This window comes from Durio zibethinus, chromosome 21, assembly GCF_047325235.1.
Source record: "Durio zibethinus cultivar Kanyao isolate XHJ-2024 chromosome 21, ASM4732523v1, whole genome shotgun sequence".
Classification (NCBI taxonomy): Eukaryota; Viridiplantae; Streptophyta; class Magnoliopsida; order Malvales; family Malvaceae; genus Durio; species Durio zibethinus.
Genome location: NC_143182.1, coordinates 1541941 through 1565877, shown reverse-complemented (window position 1 = coordinate 1565877; position 23937 = coordinate 1541941). Strand labels below are relative to the sequence as shown.

Below are 23937 nucleotides of genomic sequence, written 5' to 3'. Positions count from 1 at the left end.
GTTGGCCTTTTAAATTGGCATGGATATGAAATTGAAATTGATTAATAAAGTCGTTTCCAACTTCCTCATGAGCTTAGCCAGGCGAAGTCGACGAATGAAAATCAAGCATGTGTTCACAATTACGAAATAGAAAACGTTAACATTTAAAACTCATCTTTTTGTTTTCTTGTTAACGTTAGCGTCAATAATTATTGGGATTGTCATAAAGTTGCTATCTCTTGTGGCTTTACTATAAGTAATACTTAACCCAATGCCAAGATTTCCTAAGCGGCGAAGTGATTACAACTAGACAAATGATGGAGGAGCCATACCCCCAACTAATTGTATCAAGCTTTCTGTGATCATTGTCTGGGTGCAGATGTGGGTGTGGAGTGCCAGAGAAAGAAAGGAAAAACAGAACACCTTGGATTCCGGCAGAAGGAAGAATCCAAAAATTTGTTATAAACTTGGAACTTACGATTCTACTTCAGTAAATTCTGCATCATTTGTGACGATATCTCACACAATCGGCTTGTACAATCTGGCTGCAATTCAAATTGTTCTAGATACTTCTATCAAGGCCTAAAGCTAAATTACATCGCTCTACTTTCAACTCATTACATTTAGATATGATAAGGTTGTAGATAGAATACAAATAGAAAGAATTTCTAGTACCTGGAGAATATTCAAGATGAAGCTATATCGACTTTTCTCATCTTCAACTTGTACATGCGGTCATCATTGATCGAAATTCCTTGAAGTCCACAAATCCATCTCCATCCTTATCAACACCTTTGATCATGCGCTTGCACTCTTGAAGACTACACTTGCTGAATCCAAGGCTAACCAGAACCTTACGCAACTCTTTGGCAGAAATCAACCCGTTTTTATCACTATCGAAGATGAGAAAAGCATCCATATGATAATCTTCCTCGCTATTGTTGCTACAAATTGCTCCATCCGTATTAACTGCATGCATAAACTCATCCAAGTCGATGAAACCGTCTCCATTAAAATCAATTTCTCTGATCATTCCTTCAGCTGCTTTGTAGGCTGTAGACTTTTCATGTCCAAGGCACAAAAGCACTTCACTGAGCTCTAAAGAAGATATCTTTCCATCCCCATTTGCGTCGATGACTTTGAAGACTTGTCTAAACTGACCAGACAGCTCCATGGCCCCAAAAGATGATGTTATCAATTCAAAACTTGATGACAATCTGCGGTGTATTCTTCTCTTGCATCGGTTGCCGTGAAGAAACTGTTTAGCTCTCTTGTAAAGAGAGATCCAACAAGGTTTGCAGGAACTTAGCATAATCCAAAGAGAGAAACAATGAAGTAACCGGAAAAAATGATAGTTATTGTGCCAGGAACGGTTGATGTTGCAAGTTTTATGAGAGCTGAAAGTTATGGCTCTTTTCAAGAAACTTAAGTAAATTGTCACCTAGCAATAATTATATTTGGTACAATTTCCTGCATAAAGACCAAATAATCCCCTTTTGGATGGGATAATCTCCATCCCTTCAACCTACAAAATCGGATAGAGAGAAAGGGTATGGATGGAGAATCAATATCATGACAAAGTCCTTTAACGTTGTGTTGATCAAGTCTCGTCTGGTGGACGCCAGCTGAATTCATAAAGCAAAAACCAACAGCGACCGGTATGTTTCGCTTTCAACTACCCTTGTGTTTGTTTTTAACGGGTCGTGGCCTCCGCGGCTAGGGGAGCGATTGGCTCCAGAATTTGGAAGTCAGACAATTATGATGTCACGTTTTTATCCAAAATTTTTAATGCATTTGGTGAAGAGAAAATGAAGGTAGCCTGTGCTTTCCTTCATTGGTTGAACCTCCGTTTCTCTTTTAACGATGATTTGAGATTTCAAATGTCCGAAAGAAAGCAAGACGACGCTCAGATTACCTGAAGTTTGTGCACAAGCCAAGTGTCACGGACTTAAAAGGGAGTCCTGAATTCCACATCGAACATAATAAGAGGGTCACTGGGATATAAAAAGATTCACACCATCTCCGCCTTGTGAGGCGCCTTTTGTAGGACAAAACCGTGAGGCCAAGAGGGCCAGAGCGGACAATACCTCACAAGGGTATGAACCATGGCGGAAGGCTGATCTGAGACGCCGGAAGGGTGAATGCCCGGATCCCGGAGCCGCACGGGTTCGGAGCTTGAGTCTCGACCCGTGACAAGTGATATCAGAGCCAACCCTAAACCGTTCGATCCACGCCAAGCACCTCGAGGGAGGTAGGCAGGGTGGCCAGCCTCCGTGACGAGGGCGTCACAAGGTTGGATGCGCGGAGAATGTCACGGACCTAAGGGGGAGTCCTGAATCTCACATCGAACATAATAAGAGGGTCACTGGGGTATAAAAGGGTTCACACCATTTCCGTCTTGTGAGGCGCCTTTTGTAGGATAAAACCGTGAGGCCACGGGAGCCAGAGCGGACAATACCTCACAAGGATGTGAACCGTGGCGGTCAGGCTGATCCGAGACGCCGGAAGGGTGAATGCCCGGGTCCCGAAGCAGCGCGGGTTCAGAGCTTAAATCTCGACCCGTGACAAGTGGTATCAGAGCCAGCCCTAAACCGTTCGATCCACGCCGAGCACCTCGAAGGAGGTAGGCAGGGTGGCCGGCCTCCGTGACGAGGCGTCACGAGGTTGGATGCGAGAGAATGTCACGGACCTAAGGGGGAGTCCTGAATCCCACATCGAACATAATAGGAGGGTCACTGGGGTATAAAAGGGTTCACACCATCTCCGCCTTATGAGACGTCTTTTGTAGGACAAAACCGTGAGGCCAAGAGGGCCAAAGCGGACAATACCTCACAAGGGTGTGAACCGTGACGGAAGGCTGATCTGAGACGCCGGAAGGGTGAATGCCCGGGTCCCGGAGCCGCACGGGTTCGGAACTTGAGTCTCGACCCGTGACACCAAGCAATCAATATTAGAGAAATTGTGCTTGTTCGATTGGTAAAGAAGCCCGGATCATTGGTTCCAAAACCAACAGAGAACGGCCACAGTTTTAAGCACCGTTCATTTTCCAAGTCTCCAGCTGTCTAGAAAATCTAGAAGTATTATGTTACCAAAAATGTTTCCAACAAACGCGGACAACAATATATAACTTTAAATAGAAATTTGAATCACTAACTGATCATTAATTGCATAGCTGCGATTCAAATTGACAGCCACCCAGTTTCAAAAACCATTTTTCTGACAATAGAGACGAGCAGATTATGGACTCACCCTTTGTTTTTACCTGTCTACCTCCTTTCTGAACTCTGGGGCACCAACCACTAAATCAAAGTTTCTATACGACAATAGGTCTTCAACTCACGTATTTAATAAGAAAATTTCTTACAGAAAAATCAAGGTTCTGAAACTCATTTAAAAGGAAAAAAAATTTTGACTACCATACGAAAAAAAAAATCCCCAATTTATATCCATAAATTCTGAAGAGTGGCTATTCTCCCACATAAACTACACAGCAGGTTGAGAAGCACTAAACAATTCAAAACCAACTCTAACTCTTCAAACACTGAAACTATATTTCCGATAACAATTATTATGAACTAAAGGAGAAAATGAAAACTATGGAATTAGATAAGAGGTAATAAAAAAACATATTATCATACATCCAAAACAGAGTCCAATTTCACCAAGATCAACATGATCGAAGCAAAACAGGACCCACCGAGGAGCTAAGCATATCACTAAGAGCTAACTGGACCTCATTTGAACCATGCTCACAACTTACCATGCTCGAAAGAAGAGGAAAGAACTGAGCTAAGTTCTTCTCAAATAAAGTGTCTCCCAAACTACAAATGGCCTGGAGAGTCGCAACAATGAGAGGTGCACGGGCAGCCAATTCTCTTCGTTTCCCAGAACCTAAAGGAATCAACCATTGGGTTTGCCCATTGGGAGAAGTTTCAGAAGTCTGTCCAGAGCATGCAGTTTCTATATAAAACAGCAACACCTCCCGGCAAAGATCAACAAGATGGGACTCTACTTCAGCCTCCTCATACCTTGGAGGCCTATCCAACATCAGATTCTGCAAGAATGTAAGGCAAAATTGATATGACTCATTCTCAAGACGCAATAGCGGAGGATCTTGCATCTGAGTCATGGGACCAAACTCTTGAAGCTTGGAACGTAATATACTATTGTTGTTGATACTGTGAGCATGGGATGCCACATCATGCATTGCATCAAAGAGGACTAAGGTGTTCTTAGCTGAAAGGTGAGTTCGATACATGTTGTAAATTTCCATCACAGCCTGTCAGGAGAATAAGAACAGCAAAATGGCACCCACGAGTCAAAGTTAGCCCATTTCAAACTTAAAATAAACCCATTATTTAGTTAGATAATTGTTCAAATATAAATGTTAAAACAAGGAAATGAAAAAAAAGATAGGGTCAATTAACACTTGTTCATCTTACAAATTTGCAATTTCAAAGCAAATATAAATGTAAAAATAAGGGAAATAGAAAAAAGATAGGGTCAATTAACACTTGTTTATTTTACAAATTTGCAATTTCAAAAACAGTCTTCATAAAATTCAAGCCTTTGTTCCATAACTCTGACTGCGATTAAACTAAACAGCTGTGTTAGTTATCAACCTTTGTCAAAGTTCAAACACTTGGAGGAAGCCACTAACTCCAGAAAGTTAAATTAGAACCAAAGCCATTAGTCTAAGATATGGAAGCAATCCATTCTTGCACTACTTCTCTTTCCGTAGCATGGACTTATTTCAATACAAAATGATAGAGAGCCCATCAGCGTAGAAACTACATCCATAAATTAATTGCAACAGGAAGTGTCTTAAAGGACTAACAAATTTAAAATTCAGATAGTTTCAAATAGTTTTACACAATAACCTTAGCACTCTAATCAAAAAGTTTTAAGAAAGAAAAACCATACTACTGTTCAGGTGCAAAGCATCCTATATCTGAAAAAACACTTGATTTCGGGAAAGCCTCATTGATAAACTTAATTACTATTTGCCAACACATTCAATTTTTACTGCCCGTAAGAGACCTTGTGTAAGTCCAGCATCTACAACATGTAAACCATTTTAAGGGTGTCAAGGAGCATTAGAAGAGAGAAATAGTCTAAGGTGCATGCTTATATCACAAATGTCTAAAGCATTATAAGGGTATGACACCTTTCACAAGTTTGAATCCACCCTCACTTAACTCTAAAATCAAAACAATTGATTAAAAAAAGAGACAAAATATTATATTTCTATTCCTTTTCTTTACTTGTTTTATGATGTGATGAAAGGTTTCATATGGTTTTTCAATATTAAGATGAGAAGTCTACCTGAATCAATAAAAGCTGAACAGCAGCACGGCACTTCGCATCAGATAAAGAAGCATAAAGACGCTGTGTTCTCAGACTCTCTGAATCACCCTGAGATGTGTCAGAACCAGCAGAAGCGTCATCACTTTGGCCATTCAAAGCATGTTCATTGCTTCCAACCTTGCCATCCACACTAACAATGTAAGAAAAATCAGGACACGTTGCATTAGCTGCTTCTTTTAATGAAAAAACTACTTCTAGCCACTTCTCCTCAGAAAAAAGATCACCAGCATTGCTCATCAAACGCACAAATGCAGCAATTCCAATACCAGCTAGGCTTTGGTGGGGACGCTTGATAAAACTTACAAGTAAAGAGAGAACCTTCCTCAAAAGAGGATTGACAGTATTATAAAAATTCACAAAAAGATCTACAACTAATTGGAGTGCCAATGTACACGTCTCATAGAGCCATGCATCTTGATCAAGTTCATCAATGTCATTAACAATTCCCTGCTCAGGCGAGTCACCACCTGATGGATCAATAGCATGGCGCACATAGTCAAATATTGGAAAAAGGACAGATTCGAACACCCTTTCCCACAAAGGCAGCGAGAAGAGGTGACCATGGTTGCGCAAAGTTTCAAACAGCACTTGTAATGCACTCTTCCTAATTTCCGGCCTAGGGTCAAAGCTAAGTTCTGATAAACCTGCACGGCAAAATGGGATGCAAGTTAAGTTCAGAACAGAATGCATTTCTAAAGTATGATGACAAAAGTAACTTTGAAAACCTAAGTAAATTCAAATGCATTGTAACATTAAAACAACTATTTCATTTTTCCTTACCAGCCAACAACGGGAACCAGAAATAGAGATGATCATCCTTATCCATTAGCTCTCCATTCTCTTGTCTACCATCTCTTACTTTGTGAGGAGAAGATGGAGAAATCTTCCCAGATTCCTTATCGTTGTTCTTTGATGAGCCAAGATCCCCTTCAGCAAGTTTCGTGGCACAGAAACGTAGAAAAGCAATTGCATTGAGACTAATGTCTTTGTTGAATCTACTATTGGTGAATGCTATTAGGCAATTCACACAATCAGTGAAGGTGGTTGTTTCAGTTTCAGTAATGTATGGGAAATAGTCTCGAATAATCTTTTCCATTATTTCAAAGGCTAACAGTACAATGTTTTTGTGGTCATCATAGGCCGCGGTAGTGAAAACCTGAAAAAGATTTATCAGTTCAGTAATAAATTGATTAAAGATTAAGGTTTCAAAAACAAGGATCTATATGATAGTTATTAAAAATTCAGTACCATGAACATGCTCTTCCATCCCGATTTGACATTATTGACACGAGATAAAACCATCTGTGAGACACATCTGATGATTAATTCTCGGATTTCAACAGCACTGCTCTTGCGCATAACAATGACAAAAGGCTTCATAAATTCATTCTGAAAATTGTAATTAGCCAACTCTTCTCGCTCCAAAAATTTCATTGATAGCTGCCGTAAAGAGTCCATCGCAAAAATTGCAATTGACAGGTTTTCAGAACAGCCAATGGTCACAAAGAAATTGGAGAGTACAAGCCAGATGCTTGACCATACAAGCCTGATCCGGTTCATGTTATAGTGCCTGTCAATAGATCAGAAAATTTACAGTTAAGAAATATAAACAAATATATTGCATTAAGATAAGCCAAAGGAAGAGAAGTGGAATGAATCATACGCAATCTCAACAATCTTTGTAAGGCTAAAAACCCGTGGATCAGATGTAGATCGCAACTCCTCCATGGACACCTTGCAGAGAGCATTAACAAAGTCTATGATAGCCTCACTATTCAATTTTTGACTACGAGTGAATATTCGATTCATTTCACCAACTTGTTCTAACATGTTGAGATTAGAGACTAAATTGTTCATCTGTTCAGGTGTAACTGCCCCAGCAGAATTACCTCCAATACCAGCACTATCATACGAGCCCCTCATCACAGCAGCAGCAGCATACTGAATTCTTCCTGGTCCCTTCTTCTTTAAAACAGGAAGAACAGCTGACTTAGCTTGCTTAGATTTTTCTGAATCATTCTGAGGAAAGCCAAAGAAAGTCGCATCTGGAGGAGCACCCTCCCCCAAGAGATGCAAATGCTCAAACCGAGACACGCATGTCAAGATATGCTCCCAAGCTTCTTGTAAATAATTTCCATCTTCATCTGCAATTGTAACTATTGCCTATTAACAATGTAAACAGAAAATTCAATGTTAGATCCATATGCAAATGGAAATTTTCTTTAGAGTTCAAAATAAATGGATCTCACTAAAGAGTTCCCTTCGGCCACTTATTAAAGTTTCCATGTAAAGAATAACTTCATTGAATACATGGGAATGATCACATTCAGTAAAAAAATGGCAAATTTCCTTAATGACACTCCTCTGGGAGTGAGGTTAACAAAGTCGACCATTCATTGTCACCTCTATACCAAAGGTTATAATGGATATCTGAAATGGCTAAAAAAATGCATTCTTACTGATGTAAATATACTGAATCACATAGTTTGCGGGATTACAAGCATTTGAAAGGGGTAAGATAAAGGGAAAAATCACATATATTAAACACAACGTCAAAATTTTGAGATTACGAATAAAAAAAGGTTACTAACAACATTTTCAGATGAAGTAAAATACTAACCTTGATTGCATCTATATTTTTTTGCTTGATATCTGCAGGAGAGTGCAGTGAAGTGAACTTAGCTAATGAAGTCACAAATGCATCTCTATGAGTCTTCATGGACATCACAGCAGTGACATGGATTGCAGAGCGGAAGCCTTCAAGACACAATGCTATCACTACTTCATCATCACTTTGGTCAAGAGGCACACTGAAGGCAGCCAACATAGGAGCCCAGCATACTTCAACCATGAATCTTAGAATCACCACATCTGTGGCAGCATAATAAACTGACCTACAAATTTCCAGTACAATGGAAATCAAGGGATAATCGAAAACAAACTTCCTCCAAACAGGAAATACCAAGATTTCAGGAAAGATTTGTTGCTAAGTGAGGGAAATCCCGTTAAAAGTACAACAAGGTAAAAGTGAAAATTGTGTAAAATAGAATATAACATTTACAGCATCTCAACGCATTAATTAAGCTTAAACCATGTAAAAAATTGAATGAAAATACCTCTTGAAATTCCACCTTATTCTAATGAAATATAAAGGCATAAAAAGATTTTTAAAAAGGGACATAGATAAGATGGGTTTAGGTATACACAGTCAAACAGAAATCTCTCCATAGTAAAGCATCTAAAAAAGCTTAAAAACCAGTTGATCTTACTCGGATTTGCGAGCTTTCTCTTTAAATTGTTCTTGCATGTGCCTAATAAGATCATCACTGGTCTCCATATGCTGGTCTTCATCACGCTTGCGTATCACAATATTCAAGATACTGTCCAAACCTAATATTCTGTTAGAGTTCACTGACTGCTTCTGTTGCAGAGACAAATCATCTTCTTTCATTTTGATCTCATTTCTTGATATCCGTTCAAATAATGATCTTAAGTACTCTTCTGGCAAATCTTTGCCATCATCTATGCCACGATTGTTTCTTATGAAATCATCAGCTGACATCTGCACAGTTCAAATAAGGAAAAGAGGTAACTTAATCCATTTTCTGGCACTAAATGTCAATAGGATCAGATAGAGAATGTATATGCACCTTGTTCTTAACCATAGGGTTATGAGCATCAGTATTGAGCATTATGACAGAGTAAGCAAGGACATAAGCTGTATCAGCGCTGATGAAAGCCTTTGGATTACATTTGCAGTAACGCTCAGCAAACTTTTCCATGATTCGATCTATCTTTTGTGCCTCACCAGGCAATCTAAAACCTTGCAAAAAGGCTCGGATTGCATCATCAAACTCCATGCCTTGAAAGTCAAAGGAGTCAACATAGGCATGCATCACTTTCAGCGATAAATCTTCCCTTTCTCCAAGATAATCACCAATCAATGTTTTGTTCAGACCAGATGCATTTTTAAGAAAAGCAGCTATCTCTTCCGGAGAATCGCCAACCTTATTTGCTTTAATGAGAAATTCAATTCCTTTCTTAGGTTTCCGATTAAAAAGAGATATGCCTTCCTGCCAAAAATTTTAAATTAGATTTCATGAATGATGATCAGCTAAAATAAAGACAAAGTTAGACCAGTTTACTGTCCAGACACTATCTACACACACACAAACCTGAAGTTCAAGCTTGTAAGCTCGACGCTGCTCGATTGTTAAAACATCAGAAGCTTCACTAGAGGCTTCAGACTGAGAATCAGATCCTTCAACAGGCTCATCCCCATTCCCATTTGCCATGGGGACATTTCCAGGTTCAGGACTGTTCTCAACTGCTTCAAATCTCTTGGTAGAATGAGGATCTGGAATACGCAACTGTTTGTTCATCCAGTCTCCCATTGATTTTAAAATAGCCACTAAACACTTCATAGCTTCAAGTTTCATGGTAGCTTCCTGGGGTGGCAATAGTGTTGTAGCCGCACCAGGGGGAACACCTTGAGCTGTTTTCAGAAGTCCATTGACCATTCTGGGAAGAACCATAATGAGAAAAATGAGAAATATGCAAAAGTTATTGACTTCTACCAAAGATATGTTGTTAATTTTGATGACATTATAAGAGCAAGGAACATACCTTTCAAATATGTTTGACGAATTGACATCACAATCATAGTTGATAAAGATATCTACCAAGATCTGTGAATCAACACAAAGCTTGTCCAGAAAACGAAGAACTATCATCTTTTGCTGAAAGTTAGGCTGAGAAACATTTTCCAAGACCCTAAGAACAATCATAGGAAAAAATACTCCAATCTCTGCTTTCAGGCCAGCTCGAAACCTTGACACGAGACTAATGAAAATGGAGCAAGAAAGCTGGAAAACAATCATAAGAGTTGAAGCACTGTTCTTCAATAGTGACAGACACAAGTATTGCTTTATGGCACCTAAAAACCTGTAGCGCCAGAGGAAAATTTTCAAATTCAGAATAAAAATATCAGGACAGGTACTGTGAGCAAACAAAAGTTGAGATGTGTAAAAGCAATATATATATATATATATATATATATATGTATATATATGTTAATTTTAATTGATGAAATTGAAAATATTATATGAACTACCCCATGTTAACACAAGAAATTTATCTTTCAAAAATAAAAAATAAAAAATCATCCAAGCATGGAAATAAAATAATATCTCACAGACAAATCAAGAACTAAAGGTTGTGCTGAAATATGAATGCAAACAAAAATGTTATTGAAATCACCAAGTAAATGCACCATAGCTTTCCAAATTAAACAGAGGTGATGGAACTAAATTGACCAATAAAAAGACATCTAAATAAAACACCCTTGCTAAATGTTCAAGGGTCCATGACCACAAGATTATAACACAAGGGTTTAATATCCAATGAAATTCTACACCACCAAGGTTTACTTTAATGTCCCCTCATCAGGAAAAGCCACCTCGGATGTTTCAAATCTAATAAAATGCTACAATGTTTTTGCCTATCCTCCAGGACTCAGTATCTAAGTGCCTATACCATACTGTTACTTCTGGATATAACCTATATTCAGCACATGTTTATCCTCTAGTACATACTAAATGCCTATTCAGCAAACTGATATTAAGAGGGCATATCAAGAGTTACACATCACATTTTCCATGTCTGTAAGCAAATGAATACTTAAAGCCCTAACCATAAGAAACTTTTCAAAATGCAAATTAGAATAATTAAATAAAACCAGAGAAATATGTGCAAAGAGGGAACATTAAAGATACCTTTCACTTGTTCTAAAAACCGCTCCGGCATTCTCTAACAGAATCTTCAACAACTCAAGTGCCACAATCTTCCCTCTCATCAACTGAGGATCTGCCATTGCCTCTTTAGGCGGTGTCTTCATTGACAACTTGCAAAGCGCTCTAAACACCAAAAACGCATCCCTTCTCAACTTATTCCCAATCTGAACCTCCAAATCATCATCTCTCTCCACTTCACCATCTGCCAACTCGCCTTTCCTCCCTTCCAATGCTGTCTTATACATACTAATCTCCCAATACTTTGCATCCAACATATCCTTATCAGTAGAATCCAGCAAATCAGCCGGATTGGTGGTTTCAACAGTGGTAGTTTCAAAAGCGCCATCATGGCCACCTAACGAAACCTTACTCGGTGCCACTGGATTAAACACTCCATCAATGTCCTGCATAATTTTAGTTATAAAACCTTGAACAAACTGAGTCATTGAAGCATCAGCATCGGATTTCTCAACGGGTTCCATCAATTCAGCCACTACGATAGGCTGAACCGGGACAGTTGATGAATCAGCCTCCATCCTCCTAAAAACAATCACTAACATTTGAATCAAAGAAGCTTTTGCCGTCGTTTGATTAACCACATTTTTACTCCCTAAATAAATATCATAACAAGTTCTCACAATTTGCAACAAACAGTCACCGTGAATTCGCAGTGAGATGGAAGTTACCGCGGATAAAAGCGTTTTCAAAACCAGTAATTCAACGGCATCGTCGCATAAATCGTGGCATTTACAGACGGATTCGATCAATTTGGATAAGAGCTGAGCCTCGGGACCTCCAGTGGGGTCCGCTTCGCCACGTAGGTAGCCATGGGCGATTAACTTCTGAATGCAATCAAGGGCTGGATCGACGATCTTGTTGAAAGCGGTGGCGCAAGCGTTGATCAGAGGGCTGAGAATGGACTCTGATTCAGCGAGGGAATATTCTACTGGGCCGCCGTCATGGAGTGGGCCGGGGATCGAGTTGTCGGGCTCCGAATCTGACGGAGATAGAGGCGACTTCGGAGGAGAAGTGAGTCTCTCGAGAAGAGATTTGCATTGGTGAGCGAGTTTCGAGTGCTTCCGCCACGAAGCGTTCTTGATGATCTTCTCTAAGGCCGGAGCTACCACTTGGCTCATGCGGGAATCGGCTTCCGAAGAAGCCATTCCCAAGTCGGATATAACACGTCCCTCACGGACACAGATCTAGGAAATCGATAACGAAATGGTAGGGCTCGTTTTATCTCTCTTTACTTTGAATAAGGGGGGAATTATCTGAATGAGAAATGGAGTCGAGTCGACTCGGTAAGCATAAACGGTTGCTTCCGTTCTAATTGCATAAGAAATAGAAAAAGAAAGAATTAAGAGCCTGGGGAGGGAAAGGAGACGAGTGGGCTGTACAGGGGAGAGGGGTTGAGATTCAGATCGCGTTCTGGTTTGTCTTTTTTTTTTTTTTTTATCAAAGTCCAAGTTTGAAACCCAATAGACTGAAATGCCCTTGCATAGCGACGTGCGTGAGCCGCAATAAACTGGAGGTTAACATGTTTGAATGGATGAAGTGTTAATCATATTGTGACATGGAGGGTAATTTGGACATTAAAAGTTAGGTATTTCGTACTCTTTCTGGTGATCAGCAGGGGAGTCTTGGACGAACTTCCCGGTTACTTCCTACTATTTTTATAAGCATTTTAATTTGAACAATGTGTAGTATGAGAGAATCGATGAAATATGTTGTCCAGAAAACTTTGAAACGAGACTCTTATTTTGTTGAACTCATGACTTTGTCTAATTTGTTCGAACGCTTAAAGGTTAATATTTTTGTCTGACTTGAGGATATTTCATCGTAATAGAATATTGTCATGTCACCTGCATTTACCTTTTTTTTTTTTTTAATTGCAATTCATTGTATATGTTGATATTATAAATTTTTTTTTTTAAATTAGCTAATTGGTACTTTGAAATTTCAATAGTTCCCACATGCTAATGAGATGCTTTACTTCAACACTTAATTGGATATGTACATGCCTTATTATAAGAAAATAGAGCTTTCAAAATTCTGATTTGCTATTTCACTCTGCAATTTTTAAAATGATTTTTTATTTGGTTAGATTTGATAAGAAAATAGATAGTGATATCTTTAATTACCATATTGTCCAATCCATTAAAAATCAATGTTTTTTTTTTTCGTTCCAATGTTTGAGTATTATTGATTTTCAGAGAATAAAAAATTTAATTTTAATTTATTTAATATTAAATTTATTTTTTATAAAAATTAAAATTTCATAATTTTTAATATTAAAAAGTAAAAAATTTATAAAAAATAAGAATTTTAGATGTTAAAAAATATAATTTTGAAATATCAAAAAAATATATGAATAAAGAAAATAATACGGACTGATACTATTATTATCAAATGTTAAATTGCTAAGGACAAAATTGAAAACAGAAAAAATTTAAAAAAATATATGAAATGAAAGAGAAATAAAACATCTCTTACCTATCATCTCCTTATTTTCATGGAGCCTTCGGGCTACACTATGGGCTTTGGCCCACCCTTTCATTGTTCTCTTTCAAAGTTTTGTTTTTCTCCTGAAAACCCAAAACTCAAAAACCCAAAAGAAATTTTCAAAAACATTTCGCATCTGGGTACTGCTAATGTTTGGATTAAAATAGGAAAGGAAATGGATAGAGGGGTTTCTAAAGGAAATGAATTGTTCCAGTGCATCCAATTTGACTGCCTCGACTGCGCCCAGAATAATTATTACCAAGAAAGAAGAATGTTCCAATAAATACTTTAGTGAGACCCAGCAAGCGGCGTCAGTCAGGGCAGCAAGAAAACGCTATTCATTTTTTAAACCAATTCATCATAATATGTTGGCATTTGAGATCTCATCTCATCATCACTTTGGCAGTATTAAAAAAGATGATCGAATCCTCAGTCAAAGTCAAAAATTTCATTCGGAATTTAAAATCCTTTTTTTTTTTTTCCAAGGAGATCTAATACAAAGATAAAGAAATAAATTATAAGTAACAAAATTAAATTTCGGATTTATTAAATAATTTTTATTAAAATGATTGAATGAATTAATTGAATTAATTTGAACTTAAAATTTTATTGCTTTGCAAATATACTTGTCCAAAGAATAAATCAAATCTTGTAAGTTTCTTTCTGTTATTGCACCAAAAAAGTTTTGATATAGTGAGAAACATGATCCTCGTTGAATGCAGGATTTTTTTTTTTTTTTATGGAAGCAGAAAATTAGTTTTTTTTTTTAAGATACAGTAAAGTTGAATTTCACTGGTATCTGAAGAAAAGGAGTAAAAGCGGAGGAACAAAAATAAATATAGAAGGAAAAAAAATATAACAAGATTAGTTATTAAGGTTACTTGCCCAATGAAATATAACATTAAAACTAAGCTCCCTTGCCAGCTAGTATGGATCAAGAGAGATTTCAAGGCAAGTATATACTAAGGGAAGGGTCAATCTCACTTTGAGAGAGATGGTGATGATGAAGCATCGGTGCATGGCAGTTGCGGAGAACCTTGTCTATGGAGGAGCTCACGAGCCAGGGCTTGAAGATCGCCGCAACCAGTTGATGATGATGAGCCGCTCCCTCCAAATTGGCGTGGATCGATTTGCCTCTGCTGCATGGCCCATGAAGGTTGCACCATTGGATCAAAAAGTGACGATAAATCGTATGTGGCTGGCACTGAAGAGGCTGATGGGAGGTCTGATATTGAGAGAGGAGGCGGTGCCATTAGCGTTTGTGGCTGTGGAGGCGGCGGGGGTGATGGTAGCTCTAGTGTGGCTAAATGGGCTTGTAAGTACGATAGCTCTGCTTGCAAATTCACTACCTGCCAAACAATTTTCCAATAAAAAAATTTAGCTGTCTGAATGAAACGTTTATATATATATATATATATATATATATATATGTGTGTGTGTGTATATATTACCCAAAAAACAAAAGAAAGGTATGCATTTAGTATACTCGATAAAAAAGAGAATAATTTGAATCAATCGTGTACAAGTGAAACGAACCGGTTCAGTATATATAAATTAAACAATATTCGAGGCAAATTTAAGGCTTCTTGTCTTTGTTTACACTAGAAGGAGGCTCGGATAATGTGCACAAGAACATGGTGTTGAGAACAAATAACGTTTCATTATGACAGAGGAATAAAACTGCCGACTGCACAGAGCTTTTATGGTATGATTGCCGAGCAAGATGATGATTATTCATTGCTAATAAACCATTAATTACATCGTATATCTTTTATTGGTCCAATAAAGATATATAGAATAAGATAACTTTAAATACTCTATATACCTTATGAAAATTTCTCTACTATTTGCAAAAGTATATGGGGATAGTACACAACTAGGCTGATTAGACTAGAGCCCCCCCCCCCCCCCTCTGGCCTTATAGTGATCAAGCTATAGCATCGGAGTCATCCCAATTCCTTTTTGGGGTCATCAGTTGCACGTCCATTTATTCGGGGAAGATGGAGGGTTATGATCAATTGACTGAAGTACCCATGTTTACTGTATTGCAATTGGGAAGATAACTATTTCTTTAATGGGGAAGAGGAAACAACTCTTGCCCTTGAGATATACCCATGCTTCCAAGAACAAGAAAACCATAGCATGAAATGAAACCCCAACAACCCAAAAAAAAAAAAACCGACCATTTCCTTAATACCTGCAAAATCCAGAATTTGCACAAAAAACTGGCCATTCCAATGAGGTAACCGCCGACCAAATGATTTGTTAATGAGAAAACGTTCTAGATTTCAGCAAAGTGCGAAAACCTGCATCCGAAGCAGCAAGCCCTTTGCCCCCCTTTCCACCCCATGCATTATTTATTTTTCTTCTTTACCGTACAACTGTTTCTTATCCATCAAGTCCTTTTAAGAATGGTGTCAAATCAGGGCATTCTGAGACTTCCTTTCGATGGTTTCCCCACCAACACTGTTTCCTTCTTTGGATTACATCAAACCCAATTCTCTGCTAAAGCTATATATAAACTGAGTGGACTTTGATCCTATGAGGAGATACGATAAAAGGTTCAAGTCCTCACTCAACTGATTAATTTGAATTAAAACGAAGAGAGCCAATGGCTCAATGCCAATTTGACTACATCAAACAGGGTTTTAATTTGAAAACGAAAGTTCTCAAAAGAATAAAAGGTTCCCGGATTTACTTGATAAAGAAGATGGTAAACCTAGAGAAAAGACAATAAAAGCAAAAAACAAAACTAAACAGTCATGCTAAAAGTGCCCATAATGACAATCCTTATCGAAAGATGAAAAGTTGTACTAGTATTTACCTGTTGTTGGAGAGCAAAGATGTGAGCAACACAGCCATAAACAGGATCTCTTAGCCGAGTCTGAGCCTCGTAACATATGGTAACCACGGCATCAAGCCGTTTGTGAACAGGAATATGAAGAAGCAGCTTTGATACGTTGCTTGCCCCAAAAACCTTATGCACCGCTGCAAAATGGGCTGCGCCTTGCTCCGAGTCAAAATAAGGAGCAAATATACAACCAGGCACACATTTCCTTCTCAAAAACTTGCACGCGCCACAAGGTCCACCCCCACCACCACCACCACCACTACTGCAACTGCCAGCACCACCGCCAACACTGCCACCGCTACTGCTAGGCTTTGCACTCATGATTGGAACTTTTTTAATTTGTTCTTTCTTTCCTTTTTAAAGTACTATAACATGTCCCATGATTAGGGCTTGTGGAGTTGTTCTAGATGTTGAAAAAGGTGAAAAAGATGGAAGGGAGAAGGAAAAGAAGAAGGGATGTGTGTTTTAGGGTTTGGGTCTGGTGGGTGTTGGTTTTTTGGTGTCTGGGATGGTGATGGTTATTTTAATGGGGGATTTAAAACGCTATAAGAAGTCTTTAAAGCCACGCGAGAGAGCAAACCCCCCTCCCCCCACATTTAGCTGTTTGCGTGAAGCAAACATGCGATAAGCCTAGCTAATCTCAACTGCCCTTTTTATATTATATTTTTTCACATATATCTTCCTTTATCTCGTGAATTTTCTAACAAAACACATGCGCTTCCCTCTTCTCTTTTAATTTCTCTCTTCAAAAGCTCTCTCTCTAGTTCTATATATTGTATGTGTGTGTATATATATATATATATATAAATAAAACTATTTTATATTGTCCACAACTATGCCTTCGCCTATATCTGAATCTGTCTTGCAAACAAGAGAATACATTTTAGAAGTCGAAACGTGTCTTTGGAGTCTGTCTATATTTGCCACTGCGTGTTTTAAGCTGCGTAGAGGGCAAAAGACGCCATCTCTCTGTCTCTCTCTCTCTCTCTCTCTCTCTCTCTCTACGTTGAAAATGACTGAGCTATTGCTTTCCTTTTCTATACAATAAGCCAAAATAAATCCACTGGATTTTAGAGAATGACTTGGTTACCCACAGGTTTATTTTTCATTTAAATTTGTAGTTAAGTGCTATATATAGTAGAGTCTAATAAATGATGATGTGGGTTTTCAACTCAAGAACAAGAATATAAAAACTTGTTTAAAGGAAGTGAGAAATTACCGAAAAGTGATTAAACTTGGAGAACTAGACTTGTCTAATGACTAATCCAATATACCCGTCAATTATGAATTGGCTTGTGTTACGGTTACTTTTACAAATGGAAAGACATATCACCATCTCAAGCTAGCAAAATTCTTACGCATAGATTTTATTCTTTGCTGGCTTTAGATGTCAGGTAAGCTCGCATCAGGAAAACCCTCAAAATGGAAGAGTTGATGAGCGTAATGAATTTGACGATGACAAACAACAACAACGATAACAACAGTGATTGTGGTATGCTGATCATCATCTTCATCATCATCTTTTTTGTTCTTATTGCGTGACACCCTTTACAATACTGTACGGCCAAAGCTAACCAAAGAGATGTCTTTTTAAATTTCATTAGCATTACTATTAAAATTGCTACTAAAAATGGACATTGCCATGAATTTAATGTTTTTGAAGCATGTATAACCTCTTTTAATTACTTTTATTCTTTTTAAGACTTTGCCAATTAAATTCAATTGACACTTCCATAAATAGTATAATTTGGACATTTTCTTAAATAGTTTGATTTCTATTGTGTGTGTATATATACATATATATTAGTTATATAATATGTGACGGTATCTATTTTTGCCTACAAAATTATAAGTTCTACTAGTAACTTGTTTCGTTCTTGTTATATAACTTAGTAGGATTCTTAAATTGGACTCAATAATTTTTTTATGATACACGTGTACTAGTAAAATTATATGGTCTTCGGTGATATATAATTAGCAATTAAGCCTTTTATGTAACTGAAGCTTGAACAAGGAAAGATAAAACAAGTTATGCATTCCTTTATGGATCATTAAGTACGAATATTTTTATACAAGAAAAGTCACAGTTTAAGAAAATATATTAAAAAAGAAAAACTGTAAGAAAATATATTAAAAAAGAAAATCTGTAAGCGTAAGGATCAAATTTTGATCATGTAAGAATTAATCTTTTAAAAGAAATTGATGAATCATTTTAATAAAGTTTTTTAAGTATTTATTTTTGGGACTTCTAAAAAATGATATGATTCAAATTGCAAATATAACTAATATTAAATTTCTCAATGTTGAAAATCGGGAAGCTTACAGTTTGAATTAAGGAAGCTTTGTTTTGCCAATTTGAATTAAGGTAACTTACACAACCAAAAAATGACCTTATGCTTAGAAAAAGGGATTAATAAAAAAAAAAAAAAAAGAAAGATTATGTTTATTGTCGTCCAAATTGATGAAAGGGAGGGAGGAAAAGGCAATCAAAAGGTCAAAACTCAACTTCGGCGTTCAAAGCAGCAGCATGAGCCATTCGAATGCCTGACTGCCACGTGTGAGTCCCTGAAGAAGAACGTAACGGCCTGGTAAAAGATGACCTCATTTTTATAGTGGGACCCACACGCCGTTCGCTTGAATCAAAAGTAACGTTCGGCTTTCCCTATTTCTCAAATTTTAAAAATATTTTTTTAGTGTTTACCTTTCAAAATATAGTATTTTAAGTGTCAAAATATGTACGGGAGAATCAATAAAAGGACAAATACAGTAAATATCAGTAACAGTTCGTAACGGCGTGTCACCGCGCCGTCCGGCTCTTGTCCAATCCGTGTGTTACAAAGAGGAAGCATTGACTGAAATCCTCTAAGAGCCAGTCAAATCAAAACACGTATTGATGAACGACGGATGACGTTCAAACAGTTCCACATGATCCATCTCGTGCACCTCCTACGTTGGCACTTCACGCTGTTTGGAAAGAACAGCATCTGCAATTCTGCATTCAATCCTAGTAAAGTAGCCACTGTTGTCTGATGACTATGCTTTATGTCAAATGGAATCATTCGTCTTATCAAAGATTGATAAAATTGATTAGTTGGTTCTTTTCAACAGGGATCTTGAATCGTGGACTTGTTGATCTTTCCGATACTACAAACATTAAATATTAAAATTTTGTTATCAGTGAAATTAAAAAATTAAAAATTTAAATTTAAATCTCAATATTTTTATTAATAAGTGTCATTAAAGTACTTAAGTCAATTTTTAAGATTAATTAAATAATCATATATAGTAATATTTTTTTGGTAGATGCAATAATTGATAGTTAAATTAATGAATTTCAATGCGTTAAAATAATATATTATTTAATATAATAATAATGAAAAATATCTTATAAAAACGTCATTTTAAAAAAATAACATTTAGTAGGTTGAGTTTTAAATCATAATATTTATAATATTTTTATCATATCTAAATTAAGTTTATTTTTTTTGTAAAAAATGTATTCTATATACATTTATTAATAAAATTCATATAAAAAAAATTAAAGTAGACCGTTCAAATATAGTGGAAACAAATGATATCCACATATTATTATAAGCAAGTTGATTATTATTATGATTAAACGTGTAGGAAGTTCAAGTAACAAAGTTCCCATAAATTTGGGGAAGGGCCTCTTCTGTCCAAGTAATCAAACACAACTCCATGACAAACACATTTTAACGTTGAATTTCCTTAATCAATTGTCTCTTTAAAGTGTTAATAATCAAGAGAAGTTGTCATGTTATTAGGTTTGCCCGAACTTTAACTAACAGAAACAGTCTCATCAGAGCGAGAGCTCAATAATGTGTTTATTTAGTGATAAGTATTAAAAAAGATTAAAGAAAAGTACCCCACAGGTTTTCCCACTCGTGTGGTCAAACAGCCAGGGTGATAAGATTATCAGATTTAATTATCATTCCTTTACGAATTTTATGATCAAAGAAATGCATTATAAATTACAGGATGTCACCTTAAGATACGGCAAAGCCGCTGTCAACTGTAATTTATTATTTTAATTTGGCTTTATAGGATTAAAATTTTAGATTATTAAATGAAAAAACTTAGGAATAAAAAGGAGTACAAAAAATGTTTTGTTTACTTAATTATATTCCAAGAGGACTCTGCATTTTTTCAGATCAACCGTCTGATCTATCCACTATTTTCTATATCTTTGACCGTCCATTACTGAAAAAAAAAAAGGTGTTCGGACCAAGCTAGATGATTAATCATGAATTAATTCTAAGAAGTTTTTTTTTTTTTTTTCATTTTTAATAATTAAAAGTAAGAACGTTAGGCTGGTGATCGATATATACTAATCTACAATGAGCGATGCAGATGCAATGATATAAAATAAAATAAAGAAATGTGTTATGTACTTAATTTATTTTAATCTAAACTCAAAACTAGCAGGGTTTTTTTTTTGTGATTCCAAAAATATTAATGTAGTAATTTCTTGTTAAAAATATATACAAAGCATGCCACTGTATGGTACTGTATATATAGTAGTAATAAAGACTTTGCATGACAATGAGGCATTGAAAGCGGCCTCTTGGAAGATTTTCAAACTTGTCTCCTTTTAAGCAATGGGAAATTTTGTCTGAGCTCTCAAATCTCGATAACTGTCACATGCTTAAGATTGTAAATTTATAAGAACGGTTTTTAATTTGGCAGCTTCTTAATTTTCTAGCTGGTCATGCATCAAGCTTCAAAGCTTCAAAAGTACTCAAAGATTGAATAGACTTTTTCCCTTCTGATGATCAATATTCTGGGATGGCATCATCTGGCCATCTGCTATATGTATATAAGACTGTTTCAGCCTTCGAGTACTACGTACTTAGACGCTTTTAGCAAAGTACATATCTATATTCAATTGCAATGACCATAAATTTTCAAGACATGACAACTTAGCCAACTCGCTAGCTGTAACAATATCGTCAAACAGGGAAGCTGACGTTGTAAAATGAGCATCCACAATCCTCATTTTCCCATTAGTATGTTATTGGGCTTGATTACTGGCCCAATGCTATAGCTGTCTGAAAAACCGACAGGCTGACATGCCTTTGTTCCTGTACACGATATATATATATGTATATTAATTCATACTCTGTAAGTTTTTTTTGTGAAATTTAGTTAGACAGCTCATGAAACTAGTGTCTGTTGTCTTCTGTTTCAAGTGTTCATCGAATTTTGTAACGAAAATGGTGGCAATGCATGTATCATCAGGTACGCTTGCTAATTATGTAAGAAGGAAAAGCTTAAACGAGGGCTTTTGGTATGTAGTTGTGTGAGGAATTGAAGAGGGAAGAGTGAGAAAATTAACTAGTAAGGAGAAGGGAGCAAGTTTTCTTCCTTCGGTTACTTCAGCGTCTCATGCATGTACCAAACAAGCGGCGAACGGCGCGGCTCTACAATTTGACCAATTTTCAACACTAAGTTTTCTCTTAAGCTCTTATATTTATTAATTAATTTCTCCTTTAATTACAAATTTTATCTCTGTAATGCCTAGGTTTTTTTTATTATTATTTGTAATCGTCATTTTGTGCTTCATATATAAATCACTAATCAGCTTCATAAATGAAAAAAATAAAGAAAGCGGGCAAGAGGGGGTAAGAGGAAAACCAATCAACAACCTGTTGAGGAAACTGTTTGCTGAGTTTTGCTGACAAGTCTCGTCTTCTTCCTTAAGAGAGACGATGGAGGGGACACTGTTTCAGAATGCCACATGTCGTGATTTGATGTATGATAGCTTATTGAAACATGGTTTTTTGTGATAGTCATTTCGAGCAATTGGCCGTCTTCAGTATTCACCGTTCAGCTCATATTCATGTCGCATGTTGACCATATATACTTTAATTCTATCTCGCAAATGAAATCCAAGTGCAAGCATGCTAAATTTCGATTGAGTTACACATAACTAAAAACTAAACAATCGTGAATTATGAATGTATGTCATTTTCTGAGTAGTGACTTGCCACCTGCATGTGGGCACATGAATTAGAGGGCAAGTGATGCATCAATTGTGAAAAAAGTGAAAAAGTACACATAGTGAGAGAGGTTGGACATATGCACACGATATCTCTCAACTCAACCCTCATTGAATTCTATGTAGAATAAGAAATAACCTAAATAAAACTGATATATCGATCTCACCACACTCCATGTTACCAGTGGGACCTTGATGATCCAATTCAACTCCATTTTGTTCAATGAAATTTCTTCTGAATAACATGCATGCATGCTTAATTACTCAACCCCATTGAACCTTGGAAAAACATAGTAATCAATAAAATTATTGTTCTTGCTTTGCAAAATAATGGGGCAATTAACATTTGCTAAATCAGTTTCGGCTGATGTAAGTAGCTGAAACCGTGGGAAGGAGTGTTGTATAGACAAAGGTGAAAATAAAAGGAAAGGAGAGAAAAGGGGACAAGGGAAAAACCAGCAAAGCAGTGATCTGTTTACAGTGTTGCTGAGAAAAAGCTGAAGTTGGAGGTGACAAGAGGAGAGCCCACATGGGGTTCGCACGTGTCTACAACTGCGGCGATTGGGAGTTGAAAACAATTGAGACTGCCACTCACCCCATCCGCATGTATGTTTGCTTCACGCAAGCTGCTGCTCCACTTCTGCCTTCTACTTTGCCGTGGCTTTAAAGTCTGAATCTACAAATTAACAGATCCACCTCTCTTTTTCTCTCCTTTATTTATTGTGTATATACTCATATAATTCTAATAGTCATACATAGATTGAACCTAAGCATGTTTAATCCACTAATTGACAATCTATATGGAAAGTTGGAAACATCTAAATCCAAAATCATCTGTACATCTTAATTACAAAACACTTAAAGACTTATCTTACTGTAAACATGTTAATAAAATATTAAAAAATGGACAGCTTATTTTTTTATTTATTTTAATAAATAAAGTTTATATTTGAGAATAAAACTTAGATGATATTCTTTATGGAATTTGTAAAGTTTTTTTAATAAAACAGATTTAATTAAAACTTTAATAAAAATTTGAAACCAATGGATTGATAAAATTTAATGAGAAGATCAATAATATGAAAAAAAAATTAAAAATACAATCCATAATTTAAATTTGATCTATACCTGTTCAATAGTAAAAATTGTTAAAATTTTTAATGAAAATGATAACCTAAAAAATATATTAATTTTTTAAAAAAATTTACATACTTAATCTATGTATAAAGATTATTTGTTTTGATTTTTTATTTTAGTTTTTATTTAATCTTTTTTAGTAGAGAACTTCACTTAAAAACTTTTATTTAAGTCTTTCTCTTATATTTAATGCATTGATTCTATATACTATCATTAAATCGGATGATACTATCTTATTAATGAATAAATATTTTAAAAAATATTAATTTTTTATATATTTATTTTAAAGG

At 36.3% G+C, this 23937-nt stretch overlaps 2 protein-coding genes and 1 pseudogene across 4 annotated transcripts; all 3 read right to left on the bottom strand.

The window, feature by feature from the left end:
• Nucleotides 1-525: 525 nt before the first annotated feature.
• On the bottom strand, nucleotides 526-1425 carry LOC111304632 (calmodulin-like protein 3 pseudogene; annotated as a pseudogene). The gene has a single exon (XR_016331239.1). The product of XR_016331239.1 is annotated as a calmodulin-like protein 3 pseudogene (transcript).
• A 2130-nt stretch (nucleotides 1426-3555) lies between these two features.
• LOC111304631 (brefeldin A-inhibited guanine nucleotide-exchange protein 2-like) lies at nucleotides 3556-12568 on the bottom strand. 2 transcript variants are annotated; one of them, XM_022901370.2, is made up of 11 exons: nucleotides 11121-12568; nucleotides 9973-10290; nucleotides 9522-9867; nucleotides 8997-9419; nucleotides 8616-8908; nucleotides 7967-8240; nucleotides 7010-7509; nucleotides 6595-6916; nucleotides 6127-6502; nucleotides 5305-5990; nucleotides 3556-4258 (listed from the first exon to the last, which is right to left on the bottom strand). In XM_022901370.2, the coding sequence occupies exons 1-11, from the start codon at nucleotides 12299-12301 to the stop codon at nucleotides 3647-3649; spliced, it is 5331 nt and encodes a 1776-aa protein (XP_022757105.2). In that variant the 5' UTR covers nucleotides 12302-12568; the 3' UTR covers nucleotides 3556-3646. The 2 variants fall into 2 exon arrangements, with proteins under 2 accessions (XP_022757105.2, XP_022757107.2); XM_022901372.2 differs by lacking the exon at nucleotides 3556-4258 and adding an exon at nucleotides 4800-5037.
• A 1885-nt stretch (nucleotides 12569-14453) lies between these two features.
• LBD18 (LOB domain-containing protein 18) lies at nucleotides 14454-17282 on the bottom strand. The gene is made up of 2 exons (XM_022901368.2): nucleotides 16465-17282; nucleotides 14454-14989 (listed from the first exon to the last, which is right to left on the bottom strand). Exons 1-2 carry the CDS (start codon nucleotides 16810-16812, stop codon nucleotides 14621-14623), a joined length of 717 nt encoding a protein of 238 aa, XP_022757103.1. The 5' UTR covers nucleotides 16813-17282; the 3' UTR covers nucleotides 14454-14620.
• Between the last annotated feature and the right edge of the window lie 6655 nt (nucleotides 17283-23937).

Coding starts and splice junctions, on each gene's coding strand:
- LOC111304631 (XM_022901370.2), bottom strand. CDS start 12,301: ATGGCTTCTTCGGAAGCCGATTCCCGCATGAGCCAAGTGGTAGCTCCG. Junction 9,420..9,521: donor CTTACAAGCTTGAACTTCAG/GTTTGTGTGTGT, acceptor AATTTTTGGCAG/GAAGGCATATCTCTTTTTAA. Junction 7,510..7,966: donor AAAATATAGATGCAATCAAG/GTTAGTATTTTA, acceptor CATTGTTAATAG/GCAATAGTTACAATTGCAGA.
- LBD18 (XM_022901368.2), bottom strand. CDS start 16,812: ATGAGTGCAAAGCCTAGCAGTAGCGGTGGCAGTGTTGGCGGTGGTGCT. Junction 14,990..16,464: donor TCTTTGCTCTCCAACAACAG/GTAAATACTAGT, acceptor ATTGTTTGGCAG/GTAGTGAATTTGCAAGCAGA.